The sequence below is a fragment of the Carcharodon carcharias genome, chromosome 8, assembly GCF_017639515.1.
Source record: "Carcharodon carcharias isolate sCarCar2 chromosome 8, sCarCar2.pri, whole genome shotgun sequence".
In the NCBI taxonomy this organism is placed as follows: Eukaryota; Metazoa; Chordata; class Chondrichthyes; order Lamniformes; family Lamnidae; genus Carcharodon; species Carcharodon carcharias.
In genome coordinates, this window is record NC_054474.1 from 65,989,859 (window position 1) to 66,007,620 (window position 17,762).

A 17,762-nucleotide genomic window follows, 5' to 3' on the forward strand; every position below is an offset into this window, starting at 1 on the left:
AGGCTTAAACCTCACATGCTGCAAAGTTGGGACAGTGCAACATGGCACACCCCCACCCAAGAGAAATCACACGCCCATGTTCTGCAGTCACATCAAACCCAAGTTTGTAGTGATGCACAAATGGCAGTAAAATGGAATGCATGATAACATACATAATGATACAGTAAAAAAGTGTTTTCTTTTTGTTTCATTCTTGAAGGGATGTGGATCCTGCAGAGAAGTCATGCTTCAAAGTAAAACTTGGCCTCCTACAAAGGAAGCATTTCACTATCTCACGTTCCTCTTACAAAATATACTCTATAATGGATAGTTTCCTTCAATGTGTGTTCAATTGCAATTCATTTCAAAAACGTTTAATAGTACATTTCAGCCAATTAAAGAAAATGTTCTGAATGTTATTAAAGGTTGAAAAAAAGCTTCCTGATAATATCCACCCCCCCCCCTTCAAAGTGGTCCATTGATACTTGAACAATTATCATATGGACATTTTTACAAGAAAAAAATCAGAAAGCTAAGTGAAGAGCCAAAGCCCATAGTGAATCATGGATGAAGAGAATTGGAGAAAAATCTAGTAGTAATTAGCCAAAGGCTATATCTAAATTATCAGAAGCACTGATTAAGGGAGGTCATGAAGTCTACAGTTTTGAAGTTGTTGAAATGAACGAAGCAGGAGACAGTGCGTCGAGTCTCGACTTCCACACAATAAGGATGAAGGGAGGAGGAAGTGTGTTTAGGACAGCATATTTGCAGCTCAAAAGGAATAAGTAATAAAGTCACATACAGCGACTTTGCATAGAAAGGAGAAGAGAATAGAAGAACATGAGCCAGAGTGAAGAGTTAATTACAGTGGGAGTAGATTTGTGTGGAGCATAAATGACTGCATAGACCGATTGTGCCAAATGACCTGTTTGTGCTGTACATTCTATGTATTCTATGTACATTCCTGGTGTAGGATTGACGACAGCCAGAAGCAGGACATTTCTAAGGTTTGTGTGCGACTTGGAAGAAAGCTGCAATCTGAATAAATGGATTAGTTATTTTGCATTCAAAGAGGTACCCATCTTTCTACCATACCCTAGGTAGGATTTCTGTGCAGGCAATGATATTAAGTTCAGTATCAGGCAGTATATTTTTGCACGGTGTACCACACGATGTACCATTACCCCTGTTTAAATGAGGTGCTCCGCAATGGCAAAGTATGGCATACTTTTACCAATGGGAGACTTTCCTTAAAAAATCTTGTATCTCCAGTCATGACTGGAGTTCAGCTGATGTTCCCAGCATAGGAATTTATTATTATACCACGAGAGCTTCACGACCAGGGATACTGGCCACATTCACTGGGAGTGAACAAGTCCATAGTGCTGTATTATCAGTACTCTCTTCCCCCGACTCCAAGGATCCCTCAGAACCTTGCATCCTTTCATGGGAGCTATCGTTAAAGATGAAATCTTTGCTGACATGGAATCAAGTATCTGAACTTTTGGATCAGTATTGTTACAATTACTGCATTATTAAAGGTGGTTATAATAATTAGTTTGTATATCTCCTGTAAAATTTCCCAATTAAAAAGGATCTAAATAGTTATGAGCATAATGCATTTGCAGGAGGGTGTTGTGTTATCTTCACACTGATATCCCATAACCTACATGTTTAGGCATGCTATGACACAAGTGGAGGTCAGGCACCCCAGGGAAGGATGGAAAATCATAGAAAGTATCCCTTCCTCCTGCCAGCTGCTCTTGTACACATTAAAATAGCCCAGCTATGGTGAGACACTGCCAGAGGTACAGGGCAAATAGTTGGTCTACTCGTATGTCTTTGATACAGGGCATCCAAGCATCGAGAAAAATACAAAAATTGCAAACAGATTACAAAATACTAATTCTAGTCACTGAAAAGTTAAGCTGTGTTATGTGATCTGCAGCTCTAGGGTAACATTGTCATTAAACCAAGTAATCACGGTATAAAAAGGAAATTACAACACTTTTCAGGTACAAAGATCAAACATACATGACCACATACACATTAACAAGAAACCTTACATTCTGTGCACTTTAACATTTTATTTGTTTTAACTAGGAGGTTAGAAAGAATGAAATCAGCAAAATATCAGAAACAAAATTACCAAACGATAAGTTATCTAGCAAAGAGTAGTTTCAGTACACAGTTCACTAAATTCTCAAACAATATAAGAAAGAATTTAAACCCGAAGTCCAATGCTCATGAGTAATGCACACTGCCTGCACTTGGAAGTTTAAGTAACTTGCAGGCTTTGTTTAGTTTTTTTTTTGATGAACTTAACAATTTATGAAAAAGAAAGTTTCAAGGGTCATGGACAGATGGGACTTTCTATTCTAAACAACTGCTATAAATACTCATCTCAAATATACATGTTAGAAATGTAGCTCATTGCAATTACATTTCAAGTTTTAACACAATTTCCATGCAGGTTTGCTGGAAAGCTTTCAATTTGACAAGGTACTTTATCATAATTTATTAATCTTTACCTCTTTCTTCTGAGTTTTCAGCTGATCAATGAATTTGGAATATTCCTTTTCTTGCTCAGCTTTGATTCGTTTGGCCTCATCGCGTAAGCGGTTTGTGTGTTCCTGTTCCATTTTCTCAATCAGTTGCTTTTGCTGTCTTTCCAGATTTTCCAACTCTGTGTCAAAGAACTTCTTCTTTGCCTGCAGACAAATGCAGTTAACTGTTCAGACAACATTTATTATTAGAAATGAACAATTGAAAGAAACAGCCAGCTCAGGTTGCTGCAGTCCTGCAGGCTGCACCACCAGCCTTCAAAATCGCTAATAAACTTTCCACTCGCTGCTGATACAATCCTAAAATCCCTCCAGTTCCCAGCCTCTGCACCCAGGGAGGTTGGAGGATGAGGTGGGTGCAGTGGCTGAATCTGTTCCTGTGTCACCCCCATAATCATTTGTTAATGTGTTGGAAGCACTTGAGGCAAATGCAGAGAGGTTCTCCGCTTTAAAAGTGACCTGTAGGTTTATTTATCTCTTTTTTAAAAAATAAAATGAAAGAGTTTGTCTGATCACATTAAACGCTTGATTGATGGGGTAAGTAAGGGAATTTTCCCAAGTATGAAGTATTGGTGCAAAGTTGTGTGAGAAAAAATAAGTTACCTTGTTTTTGTCACCATTATTATTTAAAGTGCATTTGATGCAAATTTCACTAGAATCGGGAATGGTGAGGGAGGTGGTGGGGGGGTGGGGGGGGGGGGGGGGGGGTGGGGGGGGTGGGGTTGGAATAAAGGGACCGGGAAATAGGAGATGCAATAAAGGCCCATGGGGCAGCATCTTCAGCTCGATGAACAGGGGCGGGGCCCACTCGCTGAGGTGTAAAATGATGCGCGGTGATGTAGGGCGTGCGCCCCGACATCACCGTGTGTCATTCAGATTTTCAGTTCGGCGGGCACACACCCGAACTGTCAAAGGCCTATTAAGGCCAGTTAACTCTCAATTAAATCAATAAACTAAACTGCCCGTCCAACCTTAAGGTTGGTGGGCAGGCGAAGAGGCCAGGCGGCCTTTGCGTTTTTCATGGAACCTCATCCACGAGGTTTCATGAAGGTTTTTAAAGTGTTGTAAAATTTTTTAAATAAAATTAACAGACATGTCCCAGCTCATGTGAGTTTCACACGAGGGGACATGTCTTAAATTTTTTTTTCCATTATTAAATTTTTCTGCACTTAAACTAATCTCCCTGAGGCAGGCCCTGACTCAGGCAACCCCCCCACCACCCGCAAAGGGAGTGCTCAGAGCTTCCGGGTGCACGTCACGCTGGGCGGGCTTAATTGGCTTGCCCACATAAAATGGCGGTAAGCAGCCAATCGCAGTTGGCAATCGGCTGCATCTGCTCCCGCTCAACCCCCCTCCTCAACGGGGAGAAAATTCTCCCTATGATTTCTCTCCAGGGCTCGAGTGACAGGGCTAGTATTCCAATTGCTTTTGCCACTGTTCATAGACCCTTGCCTAAAAAAAAACTTTCAATGACTACCAGTACACCTATTGCCCAACCCTCCCCAATCCATATTGAAAAGAATCTGTGAGGATGTTGTAAGCTATGTGTGGACTTCCACATTTGGACAGATCATGAGAATGATCAACATAATCAGGTAACTACCTATCTCTCATGGAAAGTTGGTTTTGTTCACAAAGGATATTACCCAAGAGCAACACAATCTTGAGTCTCATCATCCAAATGACAAAAAGCAAATGTTTGAAAGGAAAATGAGGCATTAGGACGAATCATACATTCATCTCCTGTTCAAAACGACGAAGCATTTGCTCTAACTGCTGCTGCGATTTGAAATTGAGTAGTGTTTGAGCCCGGTGTTCCTCCTTCTGAAGTAACCGTAACTCTCGCAGCTCCTGACGCCTGTAGATTTAAAAAGAAAATCAACGATTATACAAAGCTTTCACCTGATGTACTATGGATCAGGCAATTTTTGCATGAGCCTTATTTTCACTAATTTCACTGCTCAACTTTGCTACAAGAATGCAACCATAGCTAATTTTTAAAATACTAAGAGATCATGTACAAAATTAAAACCGTGTAATTATTTTTTTCTATTCAGCTTTTTTTTTGCAAAATCTTTGCCAATGATCTATGATAATTTCTGCAGTTCCAATTATACTATGCAAAATCACAGATTTGCACAAGCAGATCAAAGGCAAAGCCTTTAACTGGAAATAAAAGGTAAGGTATTAGAAGCTGTTCGTTCAACAGCTATAAACGTTAGATGAAAAATGTTTTCACATGCCTTAGGAATCGCATTTCCTCAGTTTTCTTCTCATCCTCCCCAATAATTTTTGATGTAGTGACACTCACTTCCACTCCATCTACAACAAATTTTCTCGTTCTTTTCAGAGTCTTGTTGTTTGCCTTGTTGCCCTACACAAATACACACCAAAAATATTAATTTTAAATTGCACAAAATGAAGCAGACTTAACTGTTAATTGCATTCTCCAGCTAAACATGGAACACCTATTTTTATAGCACTTGAAGTTTTCATAATTTTGTAAACATAATACACCAAGTACTGGTTGTTCATATTTTATCATGAGGGATGTTTGTCCATGGATTCATTTCTCTTACATTGCCCCTATAAGCATCAAGACCAGAAGCCAGCACAATTGGAGTTATATATAGTTTAATATCTGTGGACAATTAACACAATTTTATTGCCCAGTTGTCTTTGCTTACTGAAAACTATTGACTCAAATTACTGGACAACAGTGAAAACAGTTATCATTTGTTTTGCAAAGTCAGAAAAATTAACAGTAAAGGTCTGAATTTCCAATGTGCACTGTCAGTGACCAAAGCTTCACAAAATTACTCTTCAAGCCCACCTCTGCATTAAAATGTTAGGCCTTTCATGAGAAATACATTTCTGCAAGCAAGCTGTCAATAGATTCTCCATGCCTCATATAACCATTTGTCAGATCTTTTTTAGATGGTCTTTTGTCAGATGCATTTTACAACCATGAGACTGTATTGCACTGAAGGAAAGAGACTTGTGATGAAACATTGTGGACCAATTTGTAGGTCTTACATTTATCATTTAAAATTTATGGTAATCCTGTCATTTTTAAAATTTGACATGGCAGCTGAGACATTTCCTTTGGCTTAGTGCTCCCTGATCCAGGTATGCATTAGATTATGTAGTACAGGATAGGAATTGCAGTCATACTAATATTGGGGTGCTTAGATTGCAGATAAGGCTACCTTCCTTTCTTGTCAGCATTCTATGCAGCTTACTTCATAAGATGATTTATTACCTAACAATGTCACTGATCATTATTGATTGATATTTATCTGCAAAAGAACTCAAAGTATAAAACTTGAGAATCTTTCAGTTTTCAGCCTTTCTGGCATTGTGGTCAATATACATTCAAATGAGTAGAACTCCATAAGCATTTAGGGGTCTTGGTTTCTACATGTAGCCCCTTAAAACTGCATTCTGTTTACCATGGGCAAGAACCCAAAGCAACTGTTTTATTTTAAGATATTGAAAGAAGCTGCTTCTTTGCTTTGCTTGACCATTCATTGTCATTTGGAGAAAGGCTATAACTAGATAGGGATAACCCTTATCCTGCATCCAGATCTTACATGAGCTGAAATAAAAGTGGAAATAAACTTGATCGGTTACTATAGCTACATAAGTTCCAGTGTTTAATGCTTTCTGCCTTCCGGATTTATGGAAAATGTAATGACAACATTAGATCAATGCCAAAGTACAATATTATGCTAAATAACATATATTAACCCTGGACAAAGAAACCCAAGAATTATATTCCCAGCTCTCGAGTCTGGTTCACTAAAGGGGAGTTGATTTAATGAAATAAGTAAAAAAACACAATTATGATATTTATTAGAAATTGCAGTTGCAAATATAATTTGTTGTTATTGATCTAATAGAAGGAAAATACTTTTCAAAATTAGAAGTATTATAAACATACATTTGTGTCAAGGCCAGTAATACAGTGAATTTAATAATACTAAACATTTTGTCGAGAACAAAATTTCTTACCCGTATTGATAGAGAACCAGTTTCCTTGTTTAAAGAGAGATCAGCTGAAAGGGAAATGTTCAAATCAATGCTATCGGAAGCAGATACGCTACCCAAATCGGAATCTCTCCTCGACTGTATGTTGGCAGAATCTACTGCTCCATTGAGTGCCAATGAATCTGGAACCAGAGCGACCTGCTTATCAGATTTACTTTCTTTTGTTGTTTCGGTAAGCAATTCCTTCTCATTCTTTGAATCAGCAGGGTCCTCAGAAATTGGTATATCTCTTGGCTGGAGAGTCCCAGAATTGTCTGTCAAATTTTGTTGTTCAGTGGAATTCTGTTCTGATACCTCGTTCACTTCTGAGGTTTGTGCAGAAGCATTTATGGCCTCATTTGATTTTCCATCATCAGTCCCCAAGTCCATTTTAGGCTTGTCCCTTGCACATGGGCTAATTTTACTGTCATCAGTTCCAGAGTCTGAGCTGATAGTCTTCACTGAGTTCTCGCTCTCTGCCTTGTCACTGTCACTGCTGCATATACCCTCATCCAATAGTCCTTCATTGGCCTTATCAGTCTGATCTTTTGTAACTTCAGAGGCAGCACTGTTGGTTTCTAAAGGCTCTAGGATTTTTGGAATTTTATCCGCTTCCAGACTGATTTGGCTCAATTCAGAAAGACCACGTGTGTGACCTGGAAAGGGCTAAAGAACAACACTTGATTTTATTTAGGTAGGATTTCAACCAATTACTACTTCTAATTGTAGAAAGTCTGACAGTAGGTTTATTGCATTTTGTTTGCAAGATGAGAATAAAGTTTTGTTTTACAATATACAGCATTTTTGTGCAACACAGTTTCTACTTCACATGATAGAATTACAACCCTAAATATAACCCTTTCAATGAAATATCGGCACATGGACTTTTAGTATTTTAGAAGTCATATTCATATTATAATACTGAATATAGTAAAACAGAATTAAGCATGCATAAGACTAAAGTCTCAGATGGAGCATTTATTTAGCTAAACTTGATTTGGTGGAAAATGACTGCAATGCAGACATACAGAACATAAATTATAGAATGATGCAGCAATGAAATAGACTATTTAGCCCATCTTTGAAAGAGCTATTTAATTGTTCCTACTTCCCTGCTCTTTCCCCATAGCCCCGCAATTTTTCCTTTTCAAGTATATATTGAATTTCCTTTTGAAAGCGACAATATCAAATCTGCTTCTACCACCTTTTCAGGCAGTACATTCCAGATCATAATTTGGTGCACTAAACAAAAACTTACTTCTTCTCTGGTTCTTTTGCCAATTATCTTTGCCAGTTATTGCCCCTGCTGCCAACAGAAAACAGTTTTGCTCCATCCAATGTATCATAGTCCTTAACAATTCTGAATGCCTCTATTAATCTTCCCTAACCTCTCTACTCCGAGAACAATCTCTGGCCTCTCCACATAACTAATTATTTCATCCCTGATAGTCAAATCTCCTCTGTACCCCCTCCAAAGCTTCGACATTCTTCTTAAACTGTGGTGCCCAGAATTCGACACAATATTCTAGCTGAGGCCTAACCAGAGGTTTAGCTCAACTTCTTTGCTTTTGCAAATTATTATAAACACTTTTCAAAATGGATTCTCTCAAACATATAAAGCAAAGTAAATTACACTGTCATTTCAATTTGAAATAATAAAAACTGCTTTCAAACATACTCCGAAGATTGCCTTATACGCACCCCTGTAAAAGCATGCCAGACTACATCAGTGCAGCTTTTTGTCTCACCCTGGCTCAGATTTAGAATTTAAACACAATTCTAAAAGTAAATGATATTTCAATTTGTACTTACTGATAATGGTTCTGATGAGTCATCATCTTCTGCTTCCTCTCTATTGTCTTCTATTTCCTCCATCACTTCAGCTTTTGCCTCTGCCACCAATTCCCTCAGTGGTTTATTATTGCTGACACTGCTCACAAAAGGGTGCTGTTAAAACAAAGATTATATTGACTATATTAATTCAGTTGCTACTAAGCACAACTGCATCTCATGAACTTTTGGACTCCACTCGATTGCAATTTTCACTCAGTTCTAGATTGTGTTCTGCTCAGTTTCTTTTTGTGAGGGATAGTTTTAAGAATAAAGTGAATAACAACAGGTTATTCCATCATTGAGCATCACAAAAATGAATACTTTCAAACTCTAATTAAGAGGCTGCTGCAGGAACATCAACCTCCACCCATAAAATAAGGAGTAGATCAAAATCAAGAGTTGTGCTCCTGTTAAAAAGATGCAAAGGGTTCATAAATTGCACGTGAATGACTTTTTTTGATAATTCCGTAAAAAACACATACACGTCTAGCCACATTCTCACTCTTCTAGTTGTGATTGTAGGTTAAAGACAAAAATAAACCACACAGGCACTTTAAGACTACATTAATGAGCAGTTAAACAGGACAATACATAGTATTTACACAACAGTGGGAACAGACATTTGATGTCACCATGATTCATTCTGTTCAAATTAACCAACATTATTCATCAAGGAGTTTCAATCTTGATGTCCAGTATGATTTAGAAGGTTCTCAATCCATACTGCTCCAACAACACAGTTACACAGGATGACAGAGTGAGCTTTCAGCTTACAGCTGGCATTTTTCCTTCTGAGGTGCAGAGTACAAACTCCACTTAAGACAGTATTAGTGAGTAGAGACCACAGATTCAGAAATCTGGGTTGGCATGCACAGATACTCGCATCAGTACGGGTGTCCAGCTCGCAGGGGCAGGTTTACAACGTAACACACTGTGCCATGGTATGGGGCCCCCAAGCAACAGGGGGGCCCCAAAGTGATGAGTGAGTGAACTGTTGGAAGTACCATCTTTCAGCTGAGTCGTTAAACTGTCTGCTCGGCTGTATACAAAAAAATCTGGCAGTTTCCCACTCCATCAAGACACTAAAACAAACCATTACGGGAAGTTGAGGCATAACTCGGGCACAAGTCTGCCAAGTCTTTGCAAGAGCAAGTCACCACCCAAGAATCTCAGAACCATCAGTTATGGCAAAAGCTGTCCAGTCTGAACCGCTGACTTGAGGAGTTGCAGGAAGCCAACAAAGGTCTACAAAAAGCAGAGGGGTAACTTCAGGAATTGCAAGTTAACATTAGCCATGGGGAGTGTGGCAACTCCAGTCTCATGGCTGAGGTGGAAAACTTGAGGAAGCAGGTACTGCAGATGGAGGGTATGAATGAGGAGATAACCAAGGAGAAGATCAGGACGGAGAACCGAAGAAAAGATTGAAAGAGGAAGAGCTGCAGAGTAGGAACTTGAAACTAGAAATGGAAAAGCTACGGAAAAGAATGGTTGATCTAGAAAAACTGGAAGGCATTTTTAACAAAAGCAAATTGGAATGTTCCCAACTGCTTGTTATTTTGGATGAAGAGAAGAATCTGACCAAAGACTTGATCAATGAGTTGGAATTAGTGAAAGGCCGAGTGAAAGAACTCAAATCGTCAGAAGTTAGACTGGGGAAAAGTGAATTAATCTTGAAAGATGACTTGACCAAGTTGAAAATCCCTTACCGTGATATTGGTGGACAAGAGGAGAGGTGTCATGAACAAATTAAATCAGGAAGAGCAGAAAGTTAATGACTTTAATAACAAGCTGAAGCAGAAACAAAGTAAAAAAATACAGGTAACGGAGAAACTGAAATTGAAATTGGAGGTTGAGGAGAAAGTATCCACCCTTCTCAATGAAAGGGATGAACTGGAGGCGAAACTCAATGAAGAGCTAAAGTCAAATGATTCGAACTTGAGTTGGCTTGTTGAAGAAGAAACTTGACCGCGTAGAGGAGGCGGAAAGAAACGCATTCCAAAACAAAGCCAAGAAAGAACTGGAGAAACTTTCAGGAGATACTCGGCTGGACGATAATAAAATTAGGAGAGCTAATGCTGGAATACGAGCGTTTGAAGTCTCGATTAAAGCAGTTGGAGGTGGTTGAAGGTGACCTAAATGAAGACTAAGGATGAGTATGACCAGCTTGAGCAGAAGTTCAAGAGCGAACAAGACAAGACAAGGCAAGGCAAACCTCCTGAGCAGGAAGAAATCAAAAAACAGATGACCAAAGGCAAGGCAATGGAGGAAAGTGAAACCCTGAACCAGACTGGGGCTTGGAATCAGTTATGAGTTGAAGAGGCCAGAACTCGAGAGCTGGTGGCAGAGGTCCAAGCACCGAGGGAGAAAATTCATGAATTCATGAAGGAAAACCAGCTTTCCCAGCTGCAGGTTGATTCTTCGGTTCTCCAGAAAAAAATCCAACAGGAAGAGAACAAAAGCAAAGACATGAGTCAAGAGCTTGTGAGCTTGGTGAAGGAGCTGGAGCTGTCTAAACATATAGTCCAGCGCTCAGGCCATGCATGAACAGTAGAAGAATGATAGATGTCCCAACGACATCCACTACTGTACAGACCGACGGTCCAACCAATGGCATAGGAGAGAAGACAATCCTGCTCTATTTATATGGAAATCCGTACAAAAACAAACCCATCTGACGAGCAATTGCCGGAGAGGGGTCTTAAGTAGCCCCTGGAGCGACCCTCGGTGTTGGAGCGGTATCCATCAGCTGCAAATGAGTTAAATCTCAGGAGATCTTGGATTCCCTGGATGATGGAGGAAAATGGACAACACAATGGGCCTGCCTGAGAAACCTGCCCAAGTGAATGGTAATCGCCAAGCTAGGGAGGTGATACTGTCACAGAAACGGGGACAGCCACTGCGTACTCGGGTCACTCCTGACCACAGGAATAGCATGGCCACACAAAATCACCAGCCCATTTGCCAAAACCTTGTTCTCCAGACACGATTTGCAGCTTGATGTGGCTGGAGCAAAGGGGAGGGAGAGGAAGGGCTTGGGGGGGGGAGGAAGATTCACAGTCTGGTGGGGGAGCAGGTGGCCAAAAATTGAAGCTGAGCACAGGGCACAACTAATTGTAAATCCACCACTGCCTACTCCCCTTTATTGCATGGGTTTTTGGAGCCAATAAAACAATACATAGGGTGGAACAAATCACTTTAAATCAAATAGTATGAGAATGGTTACACCAAGGAGGATTTACATTGTGGCCCATTAATCAACCTGCGAATCCTTCCACTACTTCATACTATTGTCCGAGGGACGTGTGTGAATGTGTGAAAACAAACGTATTGGATATTATCAACCATCATTACATACATTCCCCATTTCAAAGAAAAACTTCAGCTATGTTTTATTTCCTTTTAAAAACATGCCAGATACTTCCATGTTGACCTAAGCTAAAAATGGAATTTACTGAGCAACTAATATCCTCTATTAACCCATCATGTAGCTCAGAAAACTGTCATTTTTAAGCTTTTCCTTAGTTTAGCATAAAAAAGAAATTTTCTTCCATTATTACTACACATTTCTGTGAAACCATTTCTATTGTAGTTTGCACATAGTCTGTGTAGGCACAAGGGTGAAGGAATCTCTCCATCCTCAGAGATTTCAGCAATTGGAAATTATTTAGTTACGTGTTGAAAATCTTTCATTTAAAGCCAAAAACTTTTTTAATTACACATTTAATAAATGGACCTGACGTTGACAAAAGTTTTGATAGCATACCTGTTTTAGAAGATTAGTAAGTGCTAAATAATTCCTCCTGAATAATTTAATCCACAAGAATCAGAAAACAAAATATTCCTCAACTTCTCAACATGTGTCAATGTTAATAAACTGTGTAAAATTTAGATGTGGTAGTGTAATTACAATGCAGATGCTGGTTTAACAGAGATATAACCTTTATGTTGGATTCTCAAAATCAAAAATTCCATCTTGAAAACAATGGCAGTGGGTCAACTGCAGCCATGATGAAGCCAGTAGTACAAATCTCACAAGAATGCCATTTGGCTGCTTGCATTGCTGCAATGCCCAGACTGGATTACACTAAAATTATGTAATATGATTACCACAAAAACTTGAAGAGCCTCTTTGCAAAAAGGAACAACACAGGAACTTTTAATCACTGTCAACAGAGACAATTGGTAAGGGAAGAGGGTGAGACTCCTGGCAGATCATTTATTTTCAGTGGAGGAAGTGTGATGCAGATGAAAAGTTACAGTGAAAGTTTAGTTAACAATTCTCCCATCGCACTGCTTATGGTAAGTTAGAGGGTGTATTTTTATGTATATAAAAAGGGACAATAACGTTTCACTTTTAATACAAAGTATTAATCCATTGCTAAAGTATAGATTACATAATGCAATTGTTCAGTTGAATTAGGACTGTTACTTGACTAGATAGAGAAATGATCCAATAAGGTATAACAGAATAAATGTGGCTATGATCATGTGAGAGGCTGTTTTAAAAAAAGGTTACTTAAAGTATGTAGTGGTGTGCTACACACAACTTTTAACAGAGGATTGATCTTGTACTGGTGCACACGAAATGCCAATATCAAGTAGACTCATCAGATGAAGGAGGGTAAGAGGACAAGGGCATTTCAATAAGGTGCAGAAGTAATTTGGCGCATATTTTAAAGTAATATTTGATTATTTCTGTGATAAATTCCTATGCTCACATTAATGATGGAAACTGCCTATGTAAACTAGACAGTGCAGCACTCTATTGGGGATGCAGTTCAGTGAAGCAGTTGGAGGGGAGGGTGGGAGGGGAATGATGTACATACATATGAACATACGAATTAGGAGGAGTAGGCCACTTGACCCCCTCAAGCCTGCTCCGCCATTCAATAAGATCATGACTGATCTGTCAATACATCATGAGAAGCTTATAAAGGAAGCATCCATTACAAATGTAAACATAACAATCAATAATGGCAAGCCTTAACAGGAAGCCATGAAGACTTTCATTAATACATAAAATTAAAAATATTTATACTACGGAAGCAAAGATTCTTTTAGTACTATTAAGGTAACATCTTTGTGTGATGGAGAAAATAACATGCCATCAAAACAACTATTTTTCCATGTACTTAACAGGCTACCAATCAGTCCATTATAAAGTTAAACATGTATATGCAGTCACAACTACCAGAATTAGGTGTTGCACAAGAGTGCACAAGTTTAAGCTTTCAGCTTGGTGTGTAATGGTGATATAAAGCATTCCTTAAGTGAACTCCTGAGAACCAAAATAAGCTCATCAGGGCTTTGTGCATTTTTAACCAATCTGTTTTCCTTTGTGGGAAGGCCAACAATCATTTGATTTACTGACAACCATGTTTGCTTTCCAGGAAAATATATTCTTATACATCGGAAAAGCTCAAGTTTTTCTTCTATCTTGACATGCCAGCTAATACAAATTTGCCGTCATGTTATCACAGATATGTTGCCATTTGGATCATGGAAGAACCACACAGGAAGTATAAGCCTCCCTTCAAGAATCATTAATAAGCATTCATGAGTTGCTTAGTATAGGATATTCATTTTGGCAAATGTGGCTCCACCTGACCTAGCTACAAAAAAAATGTTGAAGCAACCCTGATTTTTAAGCTACGCTCATTTATTTTCGCAATTTAACAGGTTTCTTAACGGGATCTAACAATCTTTCCAAAATTAACTATCAGGTTTTGTTCTTTTTGAAAATGTTACTCTGGAAATACTTGCCACAGGTGATCGGGGTGACAAAAACATTTGATGTGTTCAAAATAAGAGTTGGATGCAAAGGTGGGAAAGAAAGCTAGGACATCAGAGGAATGTTCTTGCATTGAAACATTGTTCCCATAAAAATTATTTTAAAAATTCACATTTTTTCTTGAAGGAAAACAGTAACAAAACCAAAAAACGAACACCACCAGATTATTCACATTAAGGCATTGTTCTGATCCCCAACAAGTCAATCGAAAAACAAAAAACATGCTTGGCCAAGACAGATAAAAACCAGTTACTATTATGGCAATTTTTGTTCAAGTTTGAAGTTGAAAGCCAAATGATCACAAAAATTGCCATTTCCATCTTCGTAACATCGCTTGATTTCACCCCAGCTTCAGCTAATCTGCGGCTGTAACTCTCATTAACATCTTTATCATCTCCAGGTTTGACTACTCCAAAGCACTCCTGGCTGGTCTCCCACATTCTACCCCCCAAAAACTTGGGGTCATCTAAAACACTGCTGCCTTTATCTTAACTTGCACCAAATACTGTTCCTGTTGCGCTTGATGACTTACACTGGCTCCTGGTCAAACAACACTTTGATTTTAAAATTCTCACCCGTGTTTTCAAATCCCTCTGTAACTTCACCCAGCCCTGGGTAAGATTTGGCTGGTAACAATGTGTACAGCATGGCCATGCGGGCAGGGGGTGAAGTGGGAAAGATATATTTTTTGGGGGCAACCAATTAACGAATAATAGGCAGAGAAGGCGGCCAATTAAGGAAGATAGGCAGGCCTTCCATGCTGCCGTCCCAATCAGAGGGCTAACAGCTCTGCAACTTTGGAGGGGAAAACAGGAGGGCGCTTCCATTTTGAGGTACCCTTGAAGGGTGGAAGGGTTTATTTTCTTTTTTTGCAGAGTCCAAGCAGACAGGACCCAGTGATTGAAGGAGAAACCGTTCCAGCAGCGGCTCCCTCCTTGGGCTGTGAAGCCTTTGGAAAGTTGCCTCCATGCAGCTGGCAGATGACCACTCTGCCACTGGCCTGGGAAAATGGCCTTTAATTGTTCAAATATAGTAGCCCACCACCATTAGCATTGGCAGGGAACTTCCCCAGCAGCGTGACTGCACCAGGGAGCCATCCCAACCCAACCCCCTGGTATTTTACTGGCCCCGCTGCAATCTATCCTGTCTCCCTGGGGCTGATAAAATCCCTGTATCTACCTCTGCAATCTTCTCCAGCCCCACAACCCTCAGATATCTGCACATCTAATTCTGGCCTCTTGAGCATCTAACTCTTGACGGCCATGCCTTCAGCTGCCTAGGCCCTAAGCTCTGGAATACTCTCCCTAAATCTCTGACTCTCCACCCCAGTTTCTCTCTTTAAAACAATCCTTAAAAGCTACCTCATTGATCAAGCTTTTGGTAATCTGACCCAATAACTTGTGGCTTGGCAGCTTTTTTTAAAATAATGCTCCTGTAAAAGGTATTGGGGTGTTTTATTAAATTAGAGGTGCTTTACAAACACAAGTTGTTGGTGCTCATTTCACCTTTTCATGAAACTCTTCAAGCTTTGCACAAAAACGTAAAAATTGTGCAAATAAATACTAGGGCTCATTTGGCTTAGGTGCTTCCTGGTAAGTTTAATATTGCATTCTAGGTATTTCGCTCTAATGCACCATAGCAAGCCATTCCCAGCATTGGTTTCTTACTTCTTAGGATGAGGAGTGTACTTTTACCTGTCCAACATTTCGATAATATATAGTTAAGTGCAGAGATTGAACATAAGACTTCTATAATACATTTTAACTAATGGCTAAACCCTGTACCCTCATCTGAGCTCAACGCAAGAGAGCAGAACAAATGGCGCATGAGATCAAGACTTATGCTATAAATTACCGACTAAATTACTTAGTAGACAAATAAGATTTGATGGTTACAGAATTAGCACTGTTGAATTTAAAACAGTATCAGAAGATAGAAAATAAATAGAAGTTTTCCTTAGCTTTCCCCAACTCCCTGCTACCATTTAATTTTCCCCTTGATTTCATGCTCAAGATATGATGGGGGCCTCCTGCAGAGATTTTGGAACCAATGCATCAAGACAAATGGGGACATTTTCTCTGAGTAAAATTGGTTTTTAAGTATGTAGAGTTACAGAAACACCACGATTTATCATAAATATATTTTATTTGATACTGGCCCCAACAAATGTCTACTTTAACAAGATCTATTTTTGCTGTTATTCCATCTTTCCCAAATCTATTGTAAAGCACCTCTAATTTAATAAAACTCACTCACTCTGCCATCACACAAGAATGAAAATTCAAATCAATAGCCATTACAGACTGGATAGCTGGTTGAAATTTAACCTCCGCATTCTTCTAACATTCAGACATCATGGCTACGGCATTTAATAAAAAAAATCAATAAAATGTCTCAGGTTTCCATTAAGCCACATTTTTGTAGGTAGTAATGAAAGGCAGTAGCTTACTTTTATCAATTTAAAATGGATAGAAATGTTACAAATAATCCCATGACATTAGAAAAAAATGTTATTTTAAGTAGTGCGAGACATAAAAATAGACAAATACCTAGAATTTGACAAAGGCACAATCCATGACATGAAACAGAATTATGTTTCTCAAGCTCTCACCTGCAATAGCTGAGCTGCACTAAGGCGGGTATCTGGATTCTTATCCAGTGCTTGCTTGAGGAAATCTTTAAAATCTTTAGACCTGAAGAGATGACAGTTCAATTATGTTTCAAATAATAATTTGATTTAATATCTGGTTCAAATTATTTTTTTTAAATTACATGTTGAAAATTGTACCCAACTGTTTTAAATTCAACAGTGCTTTACATTAAAAAGTTAGCACGTTGTAAACACTTTCAAGATCCCTTCCATTATCCACACAGTTCAAATCAGGAGTAATACTCAACCCTCACCTGGGTAGGTGCAGTGCAGCTGCAACATACAAGAAGTTGGATATCATCTAGGACAAACAGCTTCACTTGATCAGCACCTGCCACTGGACTCTGCCACCCTCTCCACTACTCTCGCACTGTGGCTATAGATTGTAGTCTATAGGATGTACTGCAGCAACTCACCAAGGACTGCAGTGATTCAAGGAGAGCTCCCAAAAGCACTCTTGGCAAGAAAATGAAGCTTTGTTAACATTACCCACGTCCCAAGATAATTTAAAAATAAACTCAAACAGGCCAAATTATTTCTTAAGCAAAATGTCACCTGTTAAAATTCAACTGCATTGATGAAAGTGCAGAGAGAGAGATATGGTCAATGCTCAAGTTTTATTTTGGTCAGCTAGGTGTATGGCATGCGAATACATTTTTCACCACATTAGAGAGCCTCCAGACGAAGAAACTGAGAAATCCACATGGACAGAGTTTCTATGTGCCTGACAAAGTGGACATGATCCCCCTAATGAGACAACCACTTAGCCATGTTCGAAGAGCTTAAGTTCAGGTTTGCTTAGCTAAGGTTTAACAGATCAACTTTTCATAGGGATATTGCCGGTGTTTAACCTGATAACATCAAACATCACTAGTATAAACTTCCCATTGCTCAACTGGCCAGAATCACTCCACCT

At 39.1% G+C, this 17,762-nt stretch overlaps 1 protein-coding gene and 1 pseudogene across 2 annotated transcripts in view; one reads left to right on the forward strand and one right to left on the reverse strand.

Annotated features, from left to right (window-relative positions):
* The window catches only part of stk10 (serine/threonine kinase 10), a 126,682-nt gene that overhangs the window by 20,667 nt on the left and 88,253 nt on the right, over positions 1–17,762 (reverse strand). For both annotated transcript variants that reach the window (XM_041193638.1, XM_041193637.1), the window contains exons 7-12: positions 16,808–16,889; positions 8,385–8,519; positions 6,558–7,238; positions 4,787–4,917; positions 4,278–4,401; positions 2,511–2,690 (exon numbers count right to left, since the gene is read on the reverse strand). In XM_041193638.1, the coding sequence (XP_041049572.1) occupies positions 2,511–2,690; positions 4,278–4,401; positions 4,787–4,917; positions 6,558–7,238; positions 8,385–8,519; positions 16,808–16,889 (1,333 nt within the window). The remainder of the gene's footprint in view (positions 1–2,510; positions 2,691–4,277; positions 4,402–4,786; positions 4,918–6,557; positions 7,239–8,384; positions 8,520–16,807; positions 16,890–17,762) is intronic.
* On the forward strand, positions 8,852–11,403 carry LOC121280961 (annotated as a pseudogene).